The sequence below is a fragment of the Agelaius phoeniceus genome, chromosome 8 (genome assembly GCF_051311805.1).
Source record: "Agelaius phoeniceus isolate bAgePho1 chromosome 8, bAgePho1.hap1, whole genome shotgun sequence".
NCBI classification, from domain to species: Eukaryota; Metazoa; Chordata; class Aves; order Passeriformes; family Icteridae; genus Agelaius; species Agelaius phoeniceus.
This window is the reverse complement of record NC_135272.1, coordinates 21,653,038-21,679,861: the sequence shown is the minus strand read 5'-3', so window position 1 is coordinate 21,679,861 and position 26,824 is coordinate 21,653,038. Positions and strand designations below refer to the sequence as shown.

At 36.7% G+C, this 26,824-nt stretch overlaps 1 protein-coding gene across 1 annotated transcript in view; it reads left to right on the top strand.

Annotated features, from left to right (window-relative positions):
- The window catches only part of BTBD8 (BTB domain containing 8), a 48,621-nt gene extending 23,115 nt beyond the window's left edge, over positions 1 to 25,506 (top strand). The window contains exons 7-18 of the mRNA XM_054638582.2: positions 433 to 529; positions 1,157 to 1,245; positions 1,431 to 1,533; positions 5,568 to 5,750; positions 6,548 to 6,685; positions 7,685 to 7,814; positions 10,334 to 10,395; positions 11,094 to 11,721; positions 12,027 to 12,117; positions 12,682 to 12,821; positions 13,893 to 16,217; positions 17,561 to 25,506. Coding sequence (XP_054494557.2) covers positions 433 to 529; positions 1,157 to 1,245; positions 1,431 to 1,533; positions 5,568 to 5,750; positions 6,548 to 6,685; positions 7,685 to 7,814; positions 10,334 to 10,395; positions 11,094 to 11,721; positions 12,027 to 12,117; positions 12,682 to 12,821; positions 13,893 to 16,217; positions 17,561 to 18,030 — 4,456 coding nt within the window. The 3' untranslated portion in view covers positions 18,031 to 25,506. The remainder of the gene's footprint in view (positions 1 to 432; positions 530 to 1,156; positions 1,246 to 1,430; positions 1,534 to 5,567; positions 5,751 to 6,547; positions 6,686 to 7,684; positions 7,815 to 10,333; positions 10,396 to 11,093; positions 11,722 to 12,026; positions 12,118 to 12,681; positions 12,822 to 13,892; positions 16,218 to 17,560) is intronic.
- The last annotated feature ends 1,318 nt before the right edge of the window (positions 25,507 to 26,824 follow it).

Genomic DNA, 26,824 nt, shown 5'->3' with positions numbered 1-26,824 from the left:
CCAATGTTTAGCTAATTAATTGATACAGAAAAAAAAATAATATAAAATAATTAATAGTTTGCTCACTCTGCTTTTTAAGAATGTCATCAGTAACATTTTATGTAATCTTTGGGAAAAACCTTACAAAATTCCAGAACTCCACTGGCACAAATATTTTTTTCATTTGCTATCCTAGAGAAACTGAGAGTCTTCTAAACAGGTCTCAGCTAGTGACTGAGGCTTGTTTTTATACAGGCTGAACTCCATGGCTGGGAGGCTCTTATTAGGTCAATATGTTTCTGCTTTGAAGATTATTCTTTGGCAAGTGTCACACTTGGTTATCAGTCTCTTTCTGCAGTAAGTTCTGACTGAACCAAGAGGTAAAGTTAGCATTAAGGAAAATTCATATATCACAAGGATTTTTAATTCCTGTCACTACTGCTTTCTCTTCAGTCACATGTTGGGCATTGCAGACATGTATGGGCTGGATGGACTAAAAGAAGTAGCTATCTACATTTTGAAAAGAGATTACTGCAATTTTTTCCAAAAGGTATGTCACTTCTCATGCTACTTGGTGAGCTACAGAGCCTGAGAATTTCAAATCTATTGCTGAACACTAAATCATAGTGACAAGATATGTAAAAACTACGTGTGATCGAGGTGCTGGCTGAAGTCAACAGTCCCTGTTCTCAGGTGTGGATGTGGGATAGGTGGTGGGAGTAAGGCCTGTGATAGCATCACCTATTTATAGACACTTGGAAACCCCAGCTGATTAAAAGCAGTATTCCACGTGATTAATTCAATGTACTAAATTACACTCAGGGTAGTTTAATATATGCTATTGTAAATGTAACTGTTCTTGGTGGGCATGTGGAAATGCTATATATTTGTGTATCTTGTTTCATGGGCATGTATTTAGAAAAAAAAAGTCTGCTCAATGAAAATTGGTTTTAAAACAAACACCTGCTTAGAATTGAGCATTTCCACACATTAGGCTCATGAGGCTGAATTCTGCTTTACTGACATGTGGAAATAGATGACTGCATAAAGGCAAACAAACTTAAATACCATGGCAGCTGACATTCCTTCTGAATCCTTGAACTGAAGATTTTGTATTTCTGTGTGGTTTCTGTAAATCAAATGTACAATAACTATGATAATTTTCTAACATCTCTAGCCTGTTCCTGGCAAACAGCAACCTGTACTAGAATGCATGGCTATTGCTCATTCATTGGGAGTGGAAAACCTATATGCTGCTTGCATGAAGTAAGTAAAATAAAATAAAATTGTTTTTATCTGCTTTCTGTTGAAATTATTTTATTTTGGCATATGAAATGTCTACATTTTAAATGTTTTTTCTTCACAATACTTTAGAGGTATCACTTATGCTAACAAGTGAAGATAGAACATTTTTCATCTTCCTTACCTAAGAATGGCTCTCTTTTCAACAGATGGGTAGGAAAACATTTTGCAAGATGTTTTTCAGAGAAAAGCTTTGCCAATTTACCTACTGATCTTCAGAACAATTGTCTTGTTACATTGATTAACTCTTTGGTAAGTAGTGTGCTTTGTAGAAAAATAGAGCGATATGAATTTTTTCCTTATTTAGCTGTACAATGTAATTTAAGAGCTAATGAATACAGTTTCTTAAATCTGTAGTACATTTATACTATGTAAAAGTTCCAATTAAAATAACAATTTTAAAAACTATTTTGATGTGAAATGTCATTGTTATGCTTCATGACACACAGTCCACCGTAATAATACAAAATATGTTTATGAAACACAACTGTGACATCATAATGCAACATTATGGAAGTGTTCAAGGCCAGATTGGATGGGGCTCTGAGAAGCCTGGTCTAGTGGAAAATATCCCTGCCTACAGCAGGGGGGTTCTGATTAGAGGACCTTTAAGGTCCCTTTCAACCCAGGCCATCCTGTCATTCTCTGATTATGTATTTGCATAGTGAGAAACAGGAAATCACTCTATCAATTTCTGTGTTATGTGGTGGCATACATCATTTGTGATTGCCTTCTCATCTCTGCCTGTATTCTAATTTGGAAAAAATTGATTTCATTTTTTTTCAGACCTCAGGTGGTCACTGGCTATCAGGGATCATAAGTTATTTGTTTACAGGCAGGCTGACTTTACAAAAATAAAGTAGCAGTATGGTATCCATATCTTTTACTTCTCAGATAACAGTACTGGTCCCCCCAAAGCTCAGCTTTCATTTTTTGTAGCACTTACTTACATTGTTCCAATTTAGACCTGCCTAAATTTAAGTATTTTCTAATTGTCTTTCTGTATAGAACTATGCTTAGAGCTGACTTAAGGTAACTGATTTGAACTAGACCTGTTAACAGAAATTTTCCCAAGTACTCAGCCTGTAATACACTGAATTGTAACAGATATATTAATAGTATGTAGAAATAAAGGTAAATCTGTAGAGCTGTTGCCAAACATGACTGTCTATGTATGTAACTGTAATGTGGATTGTCACAAACAAAATGTAATCTAACTAGCTCAGGTAACATTCACAGCATGATTTTGGTTCTAGCACACAACCCAACTAAATATGTGACATATATCTCATGCTGAAGTCCTTGTCCCTGTGTCTGTGCTACTGTGTTACCTACCCACACTAAATAGGTCTGGTGTGGCCATGCAGTGTCAAACACAGCCCTGGTTCAAGACTTGTGCTCTTGAATGGTTCTGGCCAAGAACTACCCCTTGCTGAAAGGACTGTGAAGCCTTCTTGGGACTGGCTTTTTTTCAGGATTTCTGTGATGAAGTACTTAAAATGCTGAGGCCAGCAGGTCAGCTAGGAGTAGCAGCAGCAACTGCATATTCAGGTGAAAGCCTGAAAAATGAGAGATTGCAGAGCTATGTGCCTTTAGGTTAGATATTAGGTAAAGGTTCTTCCCCCAGAGGGTGCTTGGGCACTGGGACAGGCTCCCCAGGGCAGTGGTCACAGCACCAGCCTGGCACAGCTCCAGAAGTGTTTGGACAGTGCTCTCAGGCACAGGGTGGGACTCTGGGGGATGGTGCTGTGCTGGGCCAGGGGTTGGAATACCTGTGAGGGTATCCTTCCAGCTCTGCTGTCATTCTCTGGTCAAGAGAAGCTTGAGAATATCCACAGTTATAAAACCTGAGCAGTTCTACCACAATGCATCAATCTAACAGAATAAAGATGGCAGCCATAATACCTCAAGAGTATGTCTAGTATCTCAAGGTGCTGGATATTCTGCCACTGTATTATATCAGCATACTGAGCTGTTCCTAGGATATACACATAGCAATGTGTAAAATTTTAGAAGTTTTAAGTAACATTTTCAGATACAGGTCAGTTCATTCTGATCTACAGCTGTTCATAGTTAAACCACCACCCACCTCCAGCTCCAAACTACCTCAGGTGTGTACTGTAGCTATAAGCACATGTTGACACAGTTTTAGGTTCTTTAGGCCCTTGTGCAACATTATTGGGACAGTTGAAAGGTAAATGTTCAGGCCTTCCTTTCCCTCTGCTTATTCTAGTCAATAAAGATGCTGTGGTTACAGTTTGTGTTGAAATGCACAAACTTGCCAACATTTGCAGAACAGCCATGGCACTGTAGTACTTGGTCCTGCCTTCTTTGTGTACCCAGCTTCGCTGGAAGGTTTTTGCAGTTTGGACTAAAGTGGGTTTTAGTTCCCATATTAATGATTTAAAATTTGTGTTGGTGTGTCTTTGCAAGAGTCACTGCTATTTTATGGACTGAAGTCTTGAAAGCAGCTAGAGTTACAAAATTAAATGATAAAGCATAAGCCTCTTCTGCCCAGAGAATGGTTCTGGTGAGCATTCCTTTCAGTATTTAAGACACCCATTCCAAAAACTTGTGAAATTCCCTGGGGAGTTTTTCACAATCTGCAAAAATGCTTTAAGCCTACTTGAGGAATGAAGAAGAAAAGGTCTGACATTAATTTTGCAGGGACTACTGTACAATTCACAGTCCTTTTTCTCTGCTGCTAGAGTTCTCTTCTCTGAAACTTTAAACATTTACACCCAGTTAAACAGTATAACTCTGCTGATCCTTTAATTTACTGATGTTGGAAATGTAAAACCTAGTTAATGTGACAGCCCTTTAGAGGAAAAAAGCCAGGTGCAAAAAAAAGGAGATTGTTGACAGGAAAATCCCTGGGAAACGACAATGATGAACACAGAAACATTAAAATGGGAGTATCATTTAAAGCACTGTCCAGGGGCTTTATGTGTGCCTATCCCCAATGTCTCAACTTCATACAAGAAAACTACTGGGTTTTTAAATAAGTAAAGTGGACTCCACTTTAAAATTGTTAGGAAAAAAGTACAATAAGAGAAGTAAAATTCAGTTAGAACCACTTCTACAAAGTGCTGATTTAATTAAAAGTCAATGAAGGCATTTTATATTTCACTGGAAGTGTCTAATGGGAGTAAATGCTTATTGCCTTGTGAGCAGGGGTTGAATTTGAGACAATTCAAAAAGCTTGTAATTGAGTCCAGTGGGAGCAAAATCAAACCATGAGCATATATGTAATTCTTAATTTACGTGTTTTGCAGAGAAGCAAACTGAGTTTGCCCAGAGATAAGTAAAATAATTTTTAAAGTATATTTTAACAATGAATGGTCAGATTTTATCTTTTAACTATAATATGCACAAAGAAGGTACTCCCTGCTAACTTGCATAGGACAAATGTGTTTGTGATCTGAATTTGCAGTAAGGGTTTTTGTGTCAAATATTTATCTGAATTGTTGCTTTTTCAAGTGTTACTGCATAATTTATCAGTGTCCTGCTAGGTCACATTGAATGGAGCTTTCAGGCCATTCTAATGTGGATAACCATAAATTCCAAGTTCTTTTCAAGTAACCGTGTTAGCCAGTAGAAGTTGCCCTCAGGTGCTGATGCAATGCATGAAAGAACCAAAGACACAGACCAGGATAATAAATATCAGCAACTCTTGTTTGCGTGTTGGAAAGGTAACTAGAAATGTAACAGTTACTTTTCTTTGAGAAACTTTAGACAATAAAGAGGGTAAGTTCAGTTAAAACTCCATCTGGGAAGACAAATACTTGTTGTCTGACTCTTTTAAATAAAGCAAAAGGATTCATAATTATGAAAAAGTATTTTTCTCTATCTGGAATGCTAGGCCATCCACACTCACCTAAAACCTCAACTTAGCAGTTTTATTAATGAATTTATTACATCTTTCAGTGACCCATGGTCTTTTTCTCTATTCAGCTTCTCCAGCAAACATTTGCCTTTTTTTCTTCAGGACTGCAGTATGTAATGACGCAGTTGAAAAAAATATAATAAAAGCTATTGAAAACTTTTAAACTTTACTACCTAACTTCAGGCAAAACTGAACCAATAGAGATTTCTATCTCTGCTTTAGTTTCAAAGGCACATATAATATTAAGAATTATAAACCCCAAAAATTATTTACATAAGGGAAATCATGACATGATTGGATCCCTGTGTAAAAGCTCAGTAACTGAACAGATGCTATTTTACAATCAGCAATTCTTTAGGTAATTGCTTGGCAACAGGCTAATTTCTGTTTCTGTTTCAAGAACCACAAGAATGCTGCTCTCCGTCTGATGGAGAGTGACCGGCTGATCAATAGCCTGCCCCGAGTGAAATGGACAGAGACAGCTGTGGCCTTGGCAGCACGGCTTCACGAGGAATGTGTAACCTTTATTGTTGCAAACTTCCTACACGTAGTACAAAGTGAAGGCTTCTCTGTTTTGTTGCAGGTAAAAGTGCCCTCAAGTTTTTATATGCTTCCAAATAAATTGAATTATAGCACATTTTGCAAAGATCAGGCTGCTAAATTACCAAAATAGTCTCAGCTTTTGCTTTGAGTTACAATTCTATGGAGAAAAATGAAAAAAACCCACCAAAACTAAGACTTTTGGGGGTGGGTTTTTTCAGGTTTGTTTTAAAGCATGTAAATGTTTTGATATACAGTGCTAATACTGCATTCAGGTTATGTGCTTCAGTTAAGCAAAAGTTCCATTTGGTTTAGTGGGACAGTTTCTGTGTTGCTTCAGAAAAGCTTTCAGGCCCCTGAAAAAACAGCCCAGATTTACAAGATTAAGAGTATGAGCAGTGTACTCAAACTTCTACTGATTTCTGTCATCAGTTGCACGAATGTGGCAATGCTGCAGGTTCTGGTGAGAGCTTACCCAGTCACCCAGCCTGTTCATTTCTCTTGTGAAATCTGTTTTTTTAATATGATATAATATACGGAGGAGTGAAAAAAATAAAGAGGGAAATATTAAAAGAATTTGCCTTTGGATCCAGAGTTGCATGGAGCTGTAAATTCATCACAGTGTGCTTGTTCCTAAGATTTCTGTTAACGAGTGAGGCCTCAGGATAATTTGCTAGAGGCCTGGAGAGGGGTGGGGCTGTGGAATGGATACAAAAGAAGATGCTCAGCTTTGGAATACCTCCTGCACAGCTTGATAGCAGATCCTCTCTGCTCGGTAATGCTTTTGCATACAAAGTACACGCTTTTGTTTTAAACGACTGCCTTTTGTTGTTTCCTCAGGCACAGGCAATGAGCAGCAAACCTGACCTCCTAGAACTAATTTTCAACGCAATTGAAAAAAGCATTAATAATGAAAATAGCTGCTTTCTTCTTGTAGCAGTGGATATTTTGCTGGACTCCGCAAATGTGGAGGAGATGGTAGGTTCTTAAATGTGCAGTGCTTGTACAAAAGCTACTCTGGTACAGTTTCATGCCATGGTTCAAATCAGATGATATGGTGTGAGCTCAGATGGCTCAGTCATGCAACTGGGGTCAGACAGAAAAGCATCTGCATAAATCCAAGGTCCTTTTGGAAGTACAGAAAATGAAGGCATTTGTTTACTTTAACGAGAAACCCCATCCTGGCAATAAAAGAAATCCTGTATATTACTGAAAATGTGAGTCCTATGGGCAACACTGCCCTATTGATCTTTACTATCACTTTAAATTTGTGATAAGAGAAAAACTTAGCAAAATGTTGCATTACCTAAAACTTACAGGGGAAGAGAGTTTATTCTCTTCCTTCCTAAATATTTCCCCTGCTTTTTGTGAAGCTTTTTTTTTTAACTGTCCTCTGAAGCAAGGACTGACACTTAATCCAGTGCATGTTTATTGGATTGGGTGGAGGTGTCAGGCTCCAAGTGTGTAACATACCGTGTATATTCATACAATCTAAATAATGACATTTAAGCTGTGGTTGGCTAATTCTGGGAACAATTCATAAACAGTATGACAAAGAATAAAAAATAAATGAAACATTAATTACTGCAATCTGGTGCTATTACAGATTTACTTGGTCAAAGCAATGAAAATTTAATCAAATACATTATTTTTCCCTGGAGTATTTGACCTTGTTGAGATGCAGCTGACAGTGAAGAGCTATTACGGGGTTCATTTAAAAAAAAAGAAAAGGAAAAAAAGAGCAATGACAGTAGTGTTTACTAGTGCTGTAATTTGTAGGTTTTAAACTATAGAAAAAATCACTGTAGTGGGCAATAACCCTTCAAAAACAGCATCTCCATCTACCAGACTGTTATAAAATATAAGTGATGACATCATTGATCTAGCTTAGGGAGTAAGTAGATTCTGAAAGGAATAATGACTGGTTGCTATGACAATATGCCCCTCGCCAGCTGCTGATTTGTTACTTGAACACAGGGTTTTACGTGCAAGATCCAGGCGCTGCGTGATAAGCTCTGGGTCTTCCTGGTTCAGTCTTTTTATGCTGTTCGTCACACAGAAGGCTGGAAGCTGATGAGGCCAGACCATCAACAGAAAATACAAGCAGGTATGTCTGGCATCAAACGGCATTAGAATTTTTTAGCAATCTGTTCAGTGGATACAATGCAGATGGAATTGTGGAGCCTGATACAAATTGAAGCAAAATTTGTGCTGCTTTGTGTTTTGAAGTGGTGTTTTAGAATAGAAGCATGATGGCATGCTTAGGTAGTTTCAAAGATGGGAATCAGTAAGTCATTTTCTGTGAAGAGTCTTCCCTGCTTTTCTTTTTAGGAGTATATATGATAGAACACCTCCACCATCATGTAGATGCATTCTATTCTTATTTACAGCTACTCTAAATTACTGAAAACACTGCAGTAGGATTAAAAACCTGATCAGCCTCATTTTTAAGGAGATAAGAGCTGTGGATGAATTAAATTTGCCCAAAGCAGATTATCCATTCCCTGCACTCCGTTTCTGTCCTTTATCGTTCTCTCCATGATGTATAAATATTGCTCGTCTCTTGCATAATGCTCGTCCTGTGCACTGGGAGCAAATGCAGAGAGCTGGGCTGCTCGGCTGGCTGGCATTGTGATCTTGTGTGTGCTGCTGCAGAGAGCCCCCAAGGAGCTGCATGGTGTGCTCTCAACATTTGAACAGACAGCACTTCCAGCAAAAAGGAGTTTTTGTTCTGAATGCTCCTTTGTTTTGAAGTACACGAGTATTCTGAGGATGTGGAACTGATGATGGAGTTCAGGTTCTGGTTTAATATTAGCTTTGACGGTACAGTGTTGTAAAAGAAAAGAATGTTAAATACTGCTCTGAATTCAAATCACTTTTGATTCGAAGGAGATGTGAACATTTTTATATCCTTAAAGACATTAGTAGCAATTTCATAATTATATACCTAGAGGTAGATGCAAATTTTATTCTACAATTACATGCTGAAAGATGCAGTGACAATCTGTCTAAGCATGATTTAGGAATGTAGTCAAGTAATATCTCATACTACTCTGTAGAACAGGGATAGGATTGCTTCTTGATTATAAAATCCTTCAGAAGTGGAGGAGCTGTCTTTAGAAAAAAGGGTGGGTTGTTCTCATTTGGGGTGGTTTACTTTTAGGATGCTTGTGTCCCTATTGTGAATGATGCTTTGGCTACTTTACATTAGTGCTTTCAATAGAAAGAAATATTTAAAATCAAGGTGTGTCTTAATTTTCCAAACTCCATATTGCCAAAAATTGTTTTGTTTTCTTTTAGGTTAAATTCTGACTAAAGTTGCATATATTTTATATATAAAAAGGCGGAAATGTTTGCATGAATTATCTGGTTTTAATTACAGGCAAAGCAATCGTACAATATTGCTAGACAAATTTTAATCTTCAGGTGAAATGCATGTAGGATAACTTAGATCAACTTTCATCTTAAAGATTTCTGGTGTGGCTTTGCTCCTAGAAATTTAGCCTATATAGCTTTAGAAGGCTATAACAGAGGAGGAAAAATGCCAAAATAAGAGCGATGATATTGTGGTTTTTTCATTTACAGCCTGTCTTGTGTTTTCTTAGGCACAAGTTTATAAGGATTTTGTCTTAATATATTGGTATGTATTAATATGCAGAGTCATTGCTAGAAAAAGGATTAGATCCCTGGGGTGCCATTTTCAGCATATCTTTTGTGTGATTTTTAGAGACTTATATAAAAATTATTTTTAGTATCTTTAGCAAGAATTCAGCAGAATTTTTGTATTATACATTAAAAAATGTTTCCATGCATAGTACCTCAGAACACGAGGCACTGAATGCCTACATTTTTTAATATATTTTTTGCAAAACCTTTCTTCCAGTTGAAATACGAATACAGACATAAATGAAACCTATCGATTCTGGGTCTGTACAGTGTCTATAAATATCCCTTTTGTGTTCTACAAGTGCAATTGATTCAGAAGCTTTGTTGAAAACTGCTTTCCTCCCATAGTATATCAGATGGAAAAAAAGGCATTCACTGCCTGAAAACCCCACATGACAATCACAGGGATAATTCTCATGACATTACTCTGCATGCTATCTAAAGAGGCACTATGACCTTACTGTGTGCATTTAGGCATATTGGCTTTGCCAATTTTGAAAACTAATATAATTTACTTCAATGTAATTAATCTTTTCTTTATATAGTATAAATAAATACCTTATAATTAACAACACACTTAAAAGCTGTTAGTACTCTAAATTTGAAGGTATCTTTTTGTAAATTTTGTACACTTTTAAAGGTCCCAGTGCACTGCTAGCTATAAATGAATTGAGCTTGAATAAACAAAAGTCTTACTATGGACATGAGAAACAGAAGAGTTAAGTAACTTGCTTATGGCCATGTGATGTCATTGTAGATACCACATTTTTTGTTCCAAACATAAAGCCATGTATTTCCACTTAACATTTGCCATGTCACCAAAATTAGCCTTTCTAGAGTAAATCAGGACCCAAAGAAGTGCTTTCTGATTTCACATGATGTTAACTGAGTAGGCTGGCTTGATTTCTGTCCCCCTTCTTTCCTGCCAAACAGTGAAGAAACTGCTTGTTCCTTTTACAGCTGCATTTGACAAGGGTGATGACCGAAGACTTGGCAAAAAACCTGTATTCACCAGTTCTCAGGTAAACATTTATATCCAAACATTTAAAACATTCAGATAATGGCAAACAAAACTATTTCCATTATTTGTTTAAATTGATACTTATTTTCCATATTGTTTAATGGAAATTGTTTTTGAAAAATCTGTATTTTCTTGTAAACTGTTTCTGCAGAATCAGTAATGACTACTGGAAACATCTTAGACTGTGTTCTGCGACATTTTCAAACAGATAAGCTCAAATAAAAGGCAGGAATTTGTGTTCAGAACCTCACATTCCTCTCTTGCTACATAATGAAACTCATCTGTTTCCCAGAGCAAATGGTTTGCTACTGAGCTAATGAATCTCTGCTATTATCACAAGCCACCACAACACTGAGTCTGTTACACTCCCTGCTCTGAAAAATATTTATTAGTGCCCTCAACAACTCTTCTATTGAAACTCACACTCAAAACTACATTATTAATTTGTAAAAAAACCAGTATGGGTTTCACATGATTTGACCATCTTGCATACATTGCAATGACACAATGACACTGGTATCACAGATTCCCTTTCATGCACTTAATTCTCCATGTTTGAGTTCCTCTTTACCTGAGAGAATCAATATTGACATTTCTGTGTGGATACACTGTTTGGTAATGGTTAAAGTCATCCTGTAAAATCATACATTACAAGTATGTTTTGTTTGGGTTTTTTTCTGATGCCATTTTTTTTCCTAGCTAAATAAAAGTACATCTGTTGGTATAAGGAATACTTCCTGGGCAGAACACAGCAAGAAAGATTGCTGGGGAGATTCTTCCACTAATCAGGATAAAATGAAATCTGATGGATTAGGAGCATCTGGACATGCATCCACCAATAGAAACACTGTCAATAAGACTTCAAAGCATGAGGATGTAAAGGGGAAAGATGGCAAAAAATTAGTTTCCAAGATTTCTAAGGATTCCAAACCTGGGGAAAAAGCTGCTTTGCCAAAGGCTAGAGCTGTTATAAAGACAAAAATAGAAAATAATGGAAATGTGAAGGCTGAAAGCATGCTTACCAAGCAAGATATAGAAAAGACATCATCTGCAAGTGGACAAAAAAATTCAGGAAGCAGCAAAGGACTAAGGAACCATGAAGGAAAAGTTGCAGGTGCCAGACCTAAAGTGCTGACAGTAACCTCAAGCATGCAGAACAAAACAAAGCCATTGAAAAAAACCACAGGGAAGGAATCTCCCTCCTTGGTGACTGTGGCAGCAACTTCGAGCAAGTCAGCAAATTCAAACATGGATATCCAGACTGCAGGTGAACAGACAGAAGAACCCAAAGAGGACAAATCAACAGAGGAAGGGAAAAAACAGACTGGTAAATTTTTATAATTCTTTCTTTAAAGTCCCCTTCTGATTGGTCTCAGGCTGGTAATATACTGAAAACCAGCCAGGGAATCTTTAAGACAATCTACTATAAATTGCTAAGAGTTACATTCTTCCCCTGTAAATGAGTATAAACTGACTTTTTGGTCAATTAATAGCCATCTAAACCAGTAAACATTTTACAACTTTAGCATGTATGGTTTTCTCAATAACTGATCTTCATATATATTAGATTTTTTTTTGGTACTTATGTGCAGTGCATTTCCCTCTGTAATTAACTTTGAATTTACTCTACAGTAGTGAAAACAAAGGTATCTGTGAAGGTATCAAATGGAGTCACCACCAAAAAAAAAAAGACTGAACTTGAGGCTAATGCCACAACAAGCAGGTATGTTACCATATCCTGCTACATAGATGTGTGCATAGATATGTTTAAGTTTGGGAAGAGAGGTTTCAGGTGAACTATTAAGCTTACCATTAGATGTTCCTTTTACTCTGAGAATGGTTGTCTGTAGGATGTTATTTGCAAAACAATTTGAGTTAGCTATTGGCAACCTTGCTGTAAAGATAAAACTGGTTTGGCTTTTGTGTTGGACTGTTGCATGTTAATAATTTTTAAACTGTTATAGGTCATTCAGAATTCTGCATGCTGGAACAGTTAATGACTACACAAGGTGGTGTAAATTTACCATTTCTGGAATAGTTTAGATTGAACTGGACAGAAGATAGCTGAAGTGACATTGTGAAATGGGTCATTATTTATATACATGTTTGTATATAAATTAAAAATATAGATATATATTTAATTTTTATTTTCAAAAAGTTTACTTTTAGGTTGCATTTTCAATGTTCATATATGTGTGCACATTGAAACACATATTTCTTGTTTAAATATAATTAAACATTGCTAGATCTAAGCCTGGAAATAATGGATGTAATGATTTCTTTGCAGTCTGACAAAAAAACCAACAGGAAAAGGGTGTAATGATCAAAATGTACAGACTGTTCTGAAGAAAAAAGGGAATGTGAGTATGAGTTCTGCAGCACAGCAAAAGACTCAAAACACACCTACCAATTCTCCCAAGAACCAAGGTAAAGTTTCACACAGCGGTTCAATCATCTGCCACTGTAATGCAAAGCTTTGAGGTTTGGTTGGTTTTTTGCGGAAGTATTTTGAAAAATCTTCTGGAGAATTCTGTGTTTTTTCCATATTTCACTTTTGGTGACAGTCCTAAACTGTAAAATGCAAATTAATGTGTCAACTTCAAAATACTTAAAAGACGCTCTTCACTGCCAGTCAGTGTTTTCTTCTGCTTGTTTAATCTGCATTGCAGAGTCTTCCATTTGCTGATCCCCTGCATTTCTGCATTTGGAACCATGACTGAGCTCAACAGAAATTCTGTAGGTTGAGGATCTGTAATAAGCCTCAAAGATCTGGACTGCAGACTGCTTTATGCCTCCCCAATTAGGTGTTTTCCCATCTCCCCCTCTCAGTAGTGCTATTTGTTTGGGACTGATACTGGCCCCAAACAAATACTCAATTTCAACAGCTACTGATAGCAGGGGCAGGAAATGCCACTGTAGAACACAGAGAGGAAACACTGGTTTAGAAGCATATAAGGTGTTAAGGATGGAGCTCCAATATTCAAGTTTTATTATCTTAAATGCACTGTGATATAGAAGACACAGGTTCTGCCAATTTGTGGTCATTAAAGATCTTGCAGTATTTTCTGACTGAGCAGGGACATTAACTCTGGTAATGTAATCACATTATAACTAATGTAATTATTTTCTGCCTCTGTTCATTTCCTCTACAATATAAATTGAATACAGTACTCATTACTTCCTGTGCTAAGCTGCTGTGTAGTGTTTGTATGCATTATTAGAGAGCTGCTGCTTTCTACTTTAGGGATGGCTGCTTTAGTTACAGGCTGAAGTGATTCCTGTATGTATATTCTATTAACTGCTTTAAAGGTGCCAAGACAGTATTTTTGTCTACTATTTGTTATTTCAAATCTTAATTCTTTAACAAGCCTTAAATCCCTTAATTACATTTAAAGTTGAGTAACTTGTTTCTTAACATAAACAAACATTAACATAAAATTGGTGAATATACTGTGACTGGCACATACAACCTTTATAGTCTTTTTTACTGTTTGTTAGGACCTCAGGGGGAATCACCAAATTCACTGAAATCAGGAGCATCTCCAAAACATAATGAAGAAAAAAATTTGTTACAAAACCTAGTTCAGACAACACTCCCAGAAAAGCATCCTTCAGCTAAGAAGAAGAGTATTAAACAATCACAAACACCTGTAACAAAAGCCACTTCAAAAATAATACCCAAGACTCTGGCTCCATCAAAGAATACTGAGATTACAAATAGTAAAGACACGAAACAGAAACCAGCTGTATTAAAATCTCAGTCCTCTGCCCAAAAGCACTCAAGGAATGATTCTCCTGTTATCCAGAAGAATGTGCATACCTCTGAGCACAGAGATTCAGGACAGAAACTTGAGAAAAACACAACTGATGGTGTGGCAGGTCAGCTTCATGACAATAATGAATGCTATTCTGCAAATGAATCTTTAAAACCTGCCACAGAAAATAGCAGTGACAATAAATTGCTGGAGTCCTATCAATCCAATAAACAAAAATTACCAGATTCTTCTGAAACTGCACAATACAAAATACAATCCGAATCTTCTTCTCCTCAAATTGCAGAAGAAACTGTTTATAAACTGAATGTTTCAATACAAAATGACATAGAAACTAGACAACTCTGTGGCGATCAGACTGGAATTAGAAAGATTGAAGATCCAGACAAAGATGATAATACAGCTGAATTTCACTGTCATGCACAGTCTTCCAATGATGGATATTCAGACTTTTCCAAGCAAACTAATCAAAAGGCTATTGTTTCAGAACTGGTGAAAGATTCAAAAGCAGCAAAAGTCTGTAATGAACAGAGTGATAAAATAAACTCTGAAACAGGTCATAACTATGGTGAAAGTGCTTTGTCAAGCTTTTCCCAAGTAACCAATAAAGAGGATGAGATATCATCTCAGATCCATGTGGAAGGATTTCTTACAGTTGATGAACTGTGTGATACGTCAGCCTTGACTGAATATAAATCAGTTACAACAGATTTAGACGATGCTTCAGAATGTTCCACAGAACAAATAACAGAAAAATATTCACCTAATTACACAGAGCTTATAGAGCCTATGGAAATGCCAGAAAACCATGAAAATGCAGAAATTCCCTTTGTGGACCATTGGAGTGCTGGTGCTGTAGATCCAAAAGAGAGCCCTGAATCAGATACTGGCAGTGCAACCACATCCTCTGATGATATCAAACCAAGATCAGAAGATTATGATGCCGGAGGCTCTCAGGATGATGAGGGATCCAATGAAAGAGGGATTTCTAAATGCAGCACTATGTTATGTCATGATTTTCTTGGAAGAAGCAGCAGTGACACAAGTACACCTGAGGAATTAAAAATTTATGACAGCAGCCTAAGAATAGAAGTGAAAATGAAAAAAGAGGGTTCTGATCTCTTTCGTGTTAATTCAACAAGTGATGATGAAATACCAAGAAAAATTTGGTCCCATCAAGAGAGTTCACGGACCACAACTAGAGAAAGCAAAAGTTCTACTTTTGTTAATGCTCAGTTTACTCAGGAAGCAGACCAAGTTTCTTCTTCTGCCGATGAAACAGAAGATGACAGATCTGAAGCAGAGAATGTTGCAGAAAAATTTCCCCCATCAAATGTTCCTACTCAACAGTTCCAAGGAATTGATAATTTAGCTTTTGAGGATGCAACAGAAAATGATACTGCAAGTCAGGAGTTTTCTAAAACTAAAAATTTCAAGCGATCTGTTTTACTTTCAGTAGATGAATGTGAAGAATTGGGAGCCGACGATAAAGCGGAAACTCACACTTCACGTCAGCACTCAATAGAGTCTCTTACTCCTTCAGAAGTATTTGACAGTGTTTCTCAAGAGCACCATGGAACTGGATTTTATTCAAGATATTCATTGGAAACTGAAGAGGGATTCCTGGATAGCAAACAGCAAAAGGATAGAGACAATAGATTGGATAAAAGTGGAAGTTCTGTCCTGCATCTTCAGGGTACTGAAATCCCAGGAAAGGAGAATCAAGGTGCTTCAATGACTGAACAAAACTGCCCAGAGAAAGTATATTCAGGAGGAAGTCCACATCCAGGAGAAAACCAGCAAGTAAATATGAAGAATGAGGTGGCTACTGAATTTCACCAGTGCAATAAGTACTCAGACAATGATGCAAAATCTCAAGAAAGACCATGTCATCTGGATCTTCAGCAGAGAGAAACGAATTCTGATGTGCAAAAGAGCAGCTCTGCAAAACCTGTAGAAGCCAGTAAGAATCAGGTGCTGACTCAGGAAAGTCAAGTGAGAGACAGTCAACCAGCAGCTACTGAATGCGATAATACTGATTTACTTCCAGGTAATGTACAGAAATAGAAACATTCAGTCATTCAAAACCAAATTAATAGGGGAAGCTTTGGCAATTTGTCTGGGATTGAATCCTGAACTGAAGTAATTTTGGCTGAAACAGTATTAAATATTTTTAAGTATTTCACCTGGGTAGAGAATGCTTGTCTGTTTGAAATATCCGTCAATACCCTGCTGTTCAATGAGAAACTTGACTACAAGAAAAGAGATTTCCTGTAATGCTAAAAGAAAGATTGGATGCAGTTGTCTGTACTTCAGTTATTTTTGATCCAATCTAACATTGACAGCATCAGCTTTTGATGGAATCTTAGTATTTGTTTTGTCTGCTTGACAACATATAGTATGTCTGAATGGGATGTGCAATAACTAAAGTAATAACCTTAACTAAAGCGCACTGAACTGTTTACCTGAACAGCTATATGCATTATTGTTGTAATTTATTTATTTATATATTATATACAAATTTGGATCATTCTCCCACTGAATATAACTGAATATTTGCCATATACACCAGTGGGAGTAGGTTTGAACTCTGCTTTAGAGCTTATGAGATGTCTAAAATTCTAAATTTTACCAGTAAAAGCTTATTTCCTAAAGAGAGATTATACTTAGAACTGATGCTTATATACAAAAAAAGTTCTAACTTGTTTCATGTAGCTAGATGAATACTTGTCTAGTTTTGTGTTTTGTCTTCTTTATATCAATAATTCAGTCTGTTTATCCCATCAAAAATATGCAATAGTGTTGATTAAAACTATTGTGTATTCAAGAGTAATGAAACACTGATGATGATCTATGTTCAGCCAGACCACAGAACAAGAAGACATTAAAAGTTGTACTATTTTTTTTAAGTTTGCTTGCCCTTGCCTGCAGCTGCCCTTGCATGTGCAGTGTAGAAATAAGCCTGTGGATAAACAATTTTGGTTTTAATTCTCTTCTAAGCTGACATAGCTTAAGTTACCATTCAGTAATCATTCTCTATTAATTCCCTCTTATGCACCTCCTGGTCTAAATTTAATTTATGTAGTAAATAAGAAATTTCATGTGCATTAAGTGTATATTTACATTGTCATTTTCTGTATCAGAAACTTAATTATGGAGGTTATTGTTAATTACCAGTGATGACTGCTGCTTTAACTTAATTTATAAATCATACTTTGTTTTTATATAGGTAATAAATGCCTCAAATTTTGTCAATTTTGTATAACCCTCCATCCCCCCTTTTTTAACCTGATTGGATTGTCCTTCCTGAATGAATTAAATTTTGCTCTACACAGCCCTGAGGGGAGGATCATCTACAATTTTTACATTGTACAGTATTGTGAATTATTTCAGGAGACATAGATGATTATGACACAATGGCACAAACCTGCATGTATGAACATCGGCCTTCAAAAACCCTTTCTCCAATATATGAGATGGATGTTGGAGAAGCAATTGAGCAGAGGATGGATTCAGAAACAGCAGATCTAGAGATGGATTTTGAAGATCAACAGTTTGCAGAACAGGACTGGACTCTACTCAGGCAATTGCTATCTGAGCAGGACTCACATATAGATTTCAAAAACTCTGTTCCTGAAGACCTTAACTTAGCACAATGTCTTATCAATCAGACACTGTTTCTGGCACGAGATGGCTCCAATCCTCAGGGTACCTCCCAGGTTGACACATTCAGCAGGTGGACTGAGCTCATGTCTCCACTTGACGACTCCTCAGCAAGCATTACAGTGGCGAGCTTTTCATCTGAAGACTGCTCGTCCCCTCAAGGGGAATGGACAATTCTTGAACTGGAAACCCATCATTAAGGTTTCAGCTGTTTGCAACTGAACTCCAACCCATTCCCCAAATCTATTTTTGATGAGTTGTTTCCATACCTTAATGAAATACTGCATCAGTCAAGAACGAGCAATTCTTGATACTGAGGCAATCTTTCTGATAAAATGAGGTAAATATGTTAACTTATCATCTAGATTTAATCACAAGTACAATAATTTTTCAAGACTTAAATGTATGCCTTTTCTAAAAATGAACTTGAGCATGTATTTTCTAGAATTGTTAGAAAAACTAGATAACATAAAGGAAAAGTCTGGGTTTCTGCCCTCCCTTTTATCTTCTTTTTTGACATTTAATGTTCTCATTGCTCAAAAATTTAAAGATGAATGCACTATAGTAGACCTATTCCTCTCCTTCTCCCCCCCAATATGGTGACTTCATTTTACAACAATAAAGATTCAGAATGGTTGTGTCAAAAGGTGATGTGTGCCAACACTACTTTAAATGACAGAAAAACATACTTATATTCAAAGAAAACATTTCAATCTGACTCTGCCTTGGACCTTGTTAATATGAGCAGCTTGTTTCATCTGTTTCTTCCAGATTTGATTTTTGTATTTTGGTTTATTTTGTTTAGAAGTTTCCAATAAATTTTTTTAATTGCCTTTTCTTCAAATCTAAGACTTCACAGGGTCTGTGCTGTATGAAGACCACTGTTTCTTCCATGAAAACGCACATATTTAAGTAAACATTTTAAATGGCATAGTGCATGAATTCAAAGGAGTGGGTGGAATGTTGCTCCTGCTCTAAGAAACAGCATGTCTGATGTCTCCAAAAGTGCATCGGAATCTGAAGTTGTGGTCAGTGTTACGTCTGAAGTCCGATGTTAACTAGAATTACCTTCAGGCATTAACTAATTACACTTGCACGTTCTCATGCTGAAGTATAGCAAGATTCTCAGGAATTTGGTTTTGTGTGTTTCCATAGATGCCACATTTTTGGAAGTGGTAATAGGATTATTGCATCTTTGTTATTATCTCTAGTGTAGCTTTCATAAATTGAGACTAAATGTCACAATAACTCAGAGTGAAATAGGATATACAGATAATTCTGCTGCTTTTGGCTCTTTGGGTGTGGATAGGACTGATTATTGTCTTTTCTGATTGACAGGGGAGGAAGGAGTGAGAAACTTCTTGTAATTCTTCCCTAGTCAGAACTCCTGAAACATACAGGGCTTTTTCCCCTGCAAAGGCTGGACCCCCTTAAGATATCTGCATTATGGAAACAGTAGTGCTTGTTTTTCACACAACTTAAAATCTCAAAAGGAAGTATTCTACCTCCTCTTAGTCATTAACAGAAGTGCCTTCAGGAGTGAGTGCCATACAGGAGTAAAAGGCTAACTAACATGCTATTCTGGTTGAAACTGCAGAAGTACACAGCTTAAGCTGACTGTAACCACTAATGACACAGTCAGTTCTGCAAGCTTTTGCACAATTCCAGCAGTGCACCTTAACTTGACAAACTTCATTTCTTTTTGTTCATCGTCAGAAACTCAGTTCTGTGGAAATATGAACTTGCCCTAGTGTATGATTAAAGAAGTTTTGACTCTGGATTTGACAGAATAAAGATCTTTGAGGCAAAATAATTTATCTAGCAAGGCACTTTGTTGAATTCCTGATACATAAATAAAAGTAATGTTTTATTCTCAAAATGAATGGAGGAAGAAATTTATCTTGTTCTTTAATATCAAGGTAAGGGAAAAAAAGGAAAACCTTCCTTTCTCTTTATGTCAGTGGAAGATTCTAAACTTATGGAAGGAAGATGTTCAGTCTCATCAAAAAATCTTTCATCTGCTCTTTTAACAGCAGGATAAATAGTCTGAGATATTGTAATTCAAAATATTATAAATATAATACTCTCTATTTAACCCAGTCTTCATATTGAGGGAGTTAGAACCACCTTTAGACGTGCAAAACATCAAGAAAACCTATTTTTCATGTTTACAAGGTACAGCAGTAGGTGATGATCTTTTGGGTAAAACAGAGAACTATAGTACTGGCCATAGTAAAAGATGAAGCTCAAGAGAAGCTCTTACAGAAGGCCAAGGAAGAGTGGTTTTTAGTGTCTGTGTAAAGCACTAAAGTAAAAGTTGTCTACCAAAAAGTTTAATCAGCTTTAAAATCCTGACGATATTCTGACAGTGGGCATTCTCATGTTAAACAAGATGAAGTGATGGAAAGGAAGAGTGACAAAGTAAAAGAAGGGATTCTTTTGTTTATTTTTTGCTTTTCCCACATTTTTAACTTCTTACTGAATTGATAAAGTGACACTGAAAATTGACACAAAATTTCAAGTGTATTGTATGAAATACAATCACATACAGGACTTTTTTAATTGTGGTTTTTGTCTTTGCATTTACTTTTTTTATTTGCTAATTTACTTTAAATTAGCTTCTCTCTTCAAGTCCCCAATGCTGTTGTTGCAATTCCTTTACCAGTTTTGCAGCAGCCCGCTGATTAGGATATGGTATTGTTCAGTTGGTACAGAGGCAGCCATAGAATTCAGCTTCCCACAGGCAGATAGTGTCTGTAGGAGTAGCAGGAATAGAAAGTGGTATTGTTTTTAATTCGCGTTACTAGAGCGCCTGCGAGGCTTAATCAGACCAGCATCCCACTGGCTAGACATTGTACAAACAAAGAGCAAAAACAAAGACTGCCCACAGAGTGGTTAGAATCCAAGATAAGACAAAAGACAAAAAAAAATGCACATGAATGGAAAAGTAAAATGAGAGTGTCAATATTTGTCTAGCTGATTAGCAATGGTTTCAGCACATCATCAGTTTAAACAGTCATTTTTTCTCCTGTATGCATTACGAGAAGGGGAAACTTTAGGGTGAGATTTGAAGGCTGGATAACAAGGGAGGTGGAAGAATGTATAATCCTGACCAGCCTTATGTGCTGCCTAAACTGTTTGACCCTGACCTCTTTCAAGGGAATGTTCAAGCTTTAAAGCAGGTGTATGTAGCTATTTGTTTAATAGTATCAGTCACCTGAGTTTTCTGGAGTCCTCATACCTGCTGACAGTGATTTAATCACTGTATTCACCTCTTCTCCAAAACAGCAGAGAATGGATAAAGGTTTCTTTGAAAACTTGATAGAGGAACAGAGGTGGTGCCATGGGCTCCAAGTGAATAGTGATGATGAGGTCCTGAAAGACCTCTAAAGCAAAGACAAGGTAGATAGATACCTCTGAGCAAACAGTGAAGGGCTGTCAGTGAGGAAACTAAAAAGATGGCACAGTCAGAATACTCCCCTTGCAGTAGTATTTGGAATAAGAGCAGTGAAATTGCTTTGTCAAAGCCTGAGAACACCAGGCTGCAGTTAACAGGTGCAAGTGACAGCTTACCTGAGATAGTTCTGTGAATGGGCAGAGATGGCTGTATCCTACAGAGAGCAACACACGTTTAGTAAACTATCAGTGAAATTTAAAGGAGAGGACCTGGCAATCAGTCTCAGATAATGACCCTGATTTGGCCTACCTTGAATGACATGTCATGAAAATCAAAAATAAGGAAAGATGTTTTGTATGTATATTCAGTTTAAGTTTAAAAGTTTAAGTTTAAAAAATGACTAGACCTCCAAAAGTGGTATCTGTAGGCATAATTACTTTTTTTTCACTTGGAAAGTTAGAGTCTAATCTGGACTGGAGAAGCAGCTCTGCAGGGTTTTTACATATAGATAATAGGTAATATTGTATTTGTGGAGTAAGTCACCAACAGACATAGTGCAGACAGAAAAGGGAAGGCCAGGCACTTGGAACTGTACAGGAAAGGTGGCAGGGGGGAGTTCTTCCAAATAACCTATTAAAAAAAAAACTTAGGGAAGCAGAGGAAATGAAAAGACGGAGGCAGGAGTCAAATGAGGATGAGAGCATTTGAGGAAAACTGCACCACTGGCTTCACTGAACATAGCCCACAAGGCAGATGAGTATAAAATGCCAGTTTGATTAGCAAAGTGTTCCAAGGGGCTATGGTCAAAATGAGAAATTAGCCTACAGAGTCAAAGGCAACAAACAGCAGCTTGGCAGAGCCTGACAGAACTGCAGGAAGGGAATGGAGCCTAACCACTAAGAGAGAAACAACAGTTAGAAAAGCAGCCCAGTTAATAATATATTTTGGTTTGCTTCTTCAATGCATGAGATTGTACCATGTTTATGTAGTGCAGCAAAAGAAATGCAGAGGCTGAGACATACAGAGAAGATCAGAAGAGATAAGTAAGCATGAAATGAGATCAGCAGGCAGTCTGGACTGCTACAAGTGATCAGATAAGTGCATTAAAAACCCAGACATCTGCTTTTGTGGTATAGGGGTAATGGAAAGGACACTTCATAAATTCTTAAGTTTTTCCCTTAGAAAAGCTTCCTCCAGAATCAAAGAATTACAGAAAAATCATAGCAATACAGGAAAATGTAGGCTTGAACTGACCTCTAAAGGTCTGTAGTCCAATCTCCTACTAAAAGCACGGGTAACTTCAAAGTTAGATGGGGTTCTCAGGGCCTCATCAACATCCATAGCATATAAAATGGTAATGAAGTCAGCAGGCAGAAACAAAATGCTCATGGGAAACAGATATTTGAGATTAAACTATTCTCATTATAATAAAACTACTTTGTGTGTCATTGGAAAATATTAATAATTGAGTATAAGAAATATAGCTAGCTTGCAATATTTTCAAGTTCTGGATGATATGTGACTGCACTGTACATGTTTAATAATCTTCTAACATACTTTTTAAGGGTTTTAATTATTTCAAAATTGTACTCAAGTTTTGAGATGGCAAATTTTATTATTTTGGAAGAACTAGGGCTAGAGAACTTCCTATGTTTCTCCCAAAGACTGTCCCGAGGAAGTGTTCCCCTAGCATTGTCTATCAGTTTGTTTCAGGGAATATGATTAAAAAAAAAAAAAAAAAATCACATACCTGTTGTAGGTGCATACTGTAGGAGACTATTTTATATATACTTCAATATACATTATTGCCATCTGGAAAATAGTAAGTAGCATGCTAATTCTACTTTGCTCCAGAAAACCTAAACCTTTGCATGAAGCAATTAAGAACTGCTCTTATGTTGTTCATCTGTTGCTGAGAACCAAGATATTTAGGAATTCATTATTTTGCTTTCACTAATGTCAAAAAACCCTCTTGTTGACCTCAGCTGAATGAGGCTCAGGACCTGTCTATAATCATGCATGTACTAGAAATGCTATTTTTCCAATATATATATTTCGTAGTTTTCTAGTTTTATTCTACTAATAACATTGTACAATTGTAGGTATGACAAATTACAGCTAGAAAGACTTCAATTTAGGAGTCATAATTGTATGCATTCTGTTAATATTTCATGACTGGGGTGATTTAACATTTTTACATTGATGGATGACACTCTTGCCAGGACTACATAGGAACTGAGGACAAAAGATAAAATGAGGAGCATTGCAGCTTTATTACAACCGATGATTCTCTGGAAATGGGCTTTTAGATCTGAAATCAAATATAATTAGAAGCTTTCATCTCTTGCAGAAAATCCATACTGATTTTCATCTTTCTCTCTTGAACAAAAGCTATATCCGATTTTTTTTAAATAAGCTTTAATGTTCAACTTTGGAAAAATGACAGCTCAAATGTCGTCTTTAGCTAATTTAAAACTTTACTTCTTCCCATTGACAACTACTGTGTGTTTAAAGAAGCTAATCCTGTAACAGAGAAAAGTGATTTATCTAAGAACTGGATATCAACTGGGGAAAAATACTGAGTTTGGTAATTTTTTTACAAATTTGGTTTTTTTCTATTTGATAACTAAGGCCAGTAGAAGCTCTACAGAGCAGGCATGCACACACACCTGTTTCTTGCATTTGACCTTCCTTTCATACTTCTCTTTGCAATCTGCAATGTGCACTCCATTAAGCCACAGTTCTGCAAACACAGAAGTGAATCCACAGCCACATCTGCAGACTGGCTTTCAGCTTAACATTCTCTTTTCAGAGAGGGTAATGGAGCTGACACTGGGGGCAGGCACTGTGCACACTTGTGGTCTTATACAGTACTCAACTTAATGAGGTTCTAATCCTGATGAACCATCTAGATGCAGTTAAAGTATGAAATAATTAATAATGGAATTCCATTAAATTCCTTCCCTGTTCTCCTTAAATGATTGCTCAGAAGATTGTCCAGTTAGAGAAATCAAAGTCCTAAGAACCTAACTTTTTACATTACATGCAAGATAAGTTCTTTCTCTATTGCACTGTAAAATATGAATACATGTCTTCAATAACTCAAACCTCACTATCTGGAGGGGCTGACTGTAAGTCAGTAACTAGATACATTTATCAAGGACACTGATGGTCAAAATAGGGTTTGTACACTTAGAGATCATGACTGTTAACTGGACTAGAGTGTGTATTCTGGTGAACCTGAACACAGGTTCACATGCACAAATTTGGGACTCAGCCCAATTACCCAGGTAGTCCATCATACTTTGTATTTATGCACTCAATGACAGTGACTACTCTTTCTGAGCTCCCACCTAAGTCAGTGTGAGTGCTATCAGATGCACATTTATGAGGATCACATTATTTATGTGTCTAGACAGAGAGACTAGTTGCTGGAGTAAAAATTTTGGCCCATGTACCTTAAATATATAAAACATTTCTGAGACTGATCTCACCAACTTACTTTAACCTACAATATCCTCACCTATGCAATCCTTAATGTAGGAATTCTTGCAATTTTCTTACAGTTGTCCTTAATGAAGTAATTTTCATTCTTCACTTTTTTTTTTTAATAACCATTTTTCAAGTGTGGCATGACATCCTGCCAGTAGAGTTATATCAGTGTGCTTAATTAAGATCAGTACAGATAGGACAAACTCTGTGTACATGCCAGATTCAGTGTAGGTAGTGTAAAAGTTTTTTGTGACTTTCATAAAATGAGGTAATATCCACAAACAAGAAATCCACATATAAATCAAACTTCCTGCCTATAACAAAATCTCCTCCTGTATCTGTAGAGAAAAAAACCCTTCAATCTCTATCTTCTGGATTACCATGTAACCAAGATTATCATGTATCTGGATTATCATGTAACCAAGATTAATCCAATATATGTATAATGGGATGCATATGAAGAAAGGTTTGAGTCACTACCTGTAGTCCATGGCTTTATGGTCCTGGAATATTTTGACCATTCAATCCTGTGGAGGGAAGGGGAGGGTGTTAAGCTCTCAAACCAAATGCTTGCATGATTCCCACCTGCTTGCTTTCCACACGTAGATAACGAGCTGGGGTCTAAGTAATCCTATTTTTAAATGAATTTTTGTCAACATAGTGTTCTGCTTAAAGAATATCTGTATGGTTGCATAGTCCCACAACCCTTCTTCCTCATGCTACATACTCAAGGTTCTTAGTTGATTTCTGTATGACAGAAAATAATAAATCCTATGTGTAAGTTAAATGCTGAGTCACTGTATTTCATTCAACTTGTGGAATGCTGACATGAATTTTTATTTGTGCTCTGTAAATGGCAAAAAAAAAAATTACTTTCCTTTTCCATCTTTAGTGGACCTTCACTTGTTTTTCTCCTTTAAAGGAAAATACTGATTTTTCTTTGACTGTGTCATCAGAGAACAGGACAGTTGATATGTGTGTGAAGATAGACAATCAGTTTTCATATAAAAATACATAGAGGAAGATACCTATGTAACAGTCCCACAAAATCAAACAATGGAGCTGATGTATAACATACAGGATATGGGCCAGGAGAACATAGAGAAACACTAATTTGATTATAGATGTTGCTTTGTCATAAATTAGTTATTCATTCAAATGCTTATGCCATTATCTTCATCATAGGGAGTTCTTATCACAAGATCTTTCTACTCTTGCCTAAGTGGGGTCCTGTACTCTGCTTCCAGGAAATATTTGATATGCTGCCAGACTCAGCCCTGTTCTTTCTCTCTCCTGCAACTTCACCTTTATGTGAAATGTACCATGTAGGTATGTGGGAAAGAAATGCTTCTGAGATTTAAAGCTAAGACTAACCAAATGTCAGAAATGGTCACAGCAGAGGTAACAGTAAGTAGGAAAATAACTACAGCTCATCAGACAGCTTTCCTCAGAAGTCCCTTCTGGGAAAGGAAACTTCTGTGGAGAAGAATGAAGAACACACAATTCAGAAAAATCTATTTTCTTTGAATCCGAGCTCTACTTAATTAGTGTTCTGACATTCAGGCTCAAAAAAAAAAGAGATGTGAAATATTCAAATGGTCTTGCAGAACAAACTTCTATCAGAATTGTCCCTTGGGGAGAGTCCCAGGGGCTCAGCATGTCCCAGACAAGCATTAGGCCAGGGCAGCCCCCACACAGGAGGCAGTGCAGGGTCCAGGGTCCATTCTGCTGAGAACCTTCTGTCTCAGAACAAGCCCTATTTTTATTTCAAAAACCAGCTACTGTCAAACATAAGTGACAAGCAGAAATACTTTCTGGTATAAATATCTGCCAACTGTAATTAACATGCATAATTTACGTGAGTAAACATGTAACAACTGGAGGCAAAATACTGATAGGAAGCATTTTCTGTTAAGATTTGGGTTTTTCTCATTGTCCCACACTTACCCATCATTGTACTTTGATGCTTCTCAAGTGATATTCTGAGTTTGGGGGTGTCCAACTTCATGCACAGTAAGTAGCTACAAGGGAAAAAAGGTATCTATCAGAAGCCTAAATCCAGTATTTGTATTTCTTTGTAATTACATTCTAAAAATACATAAATG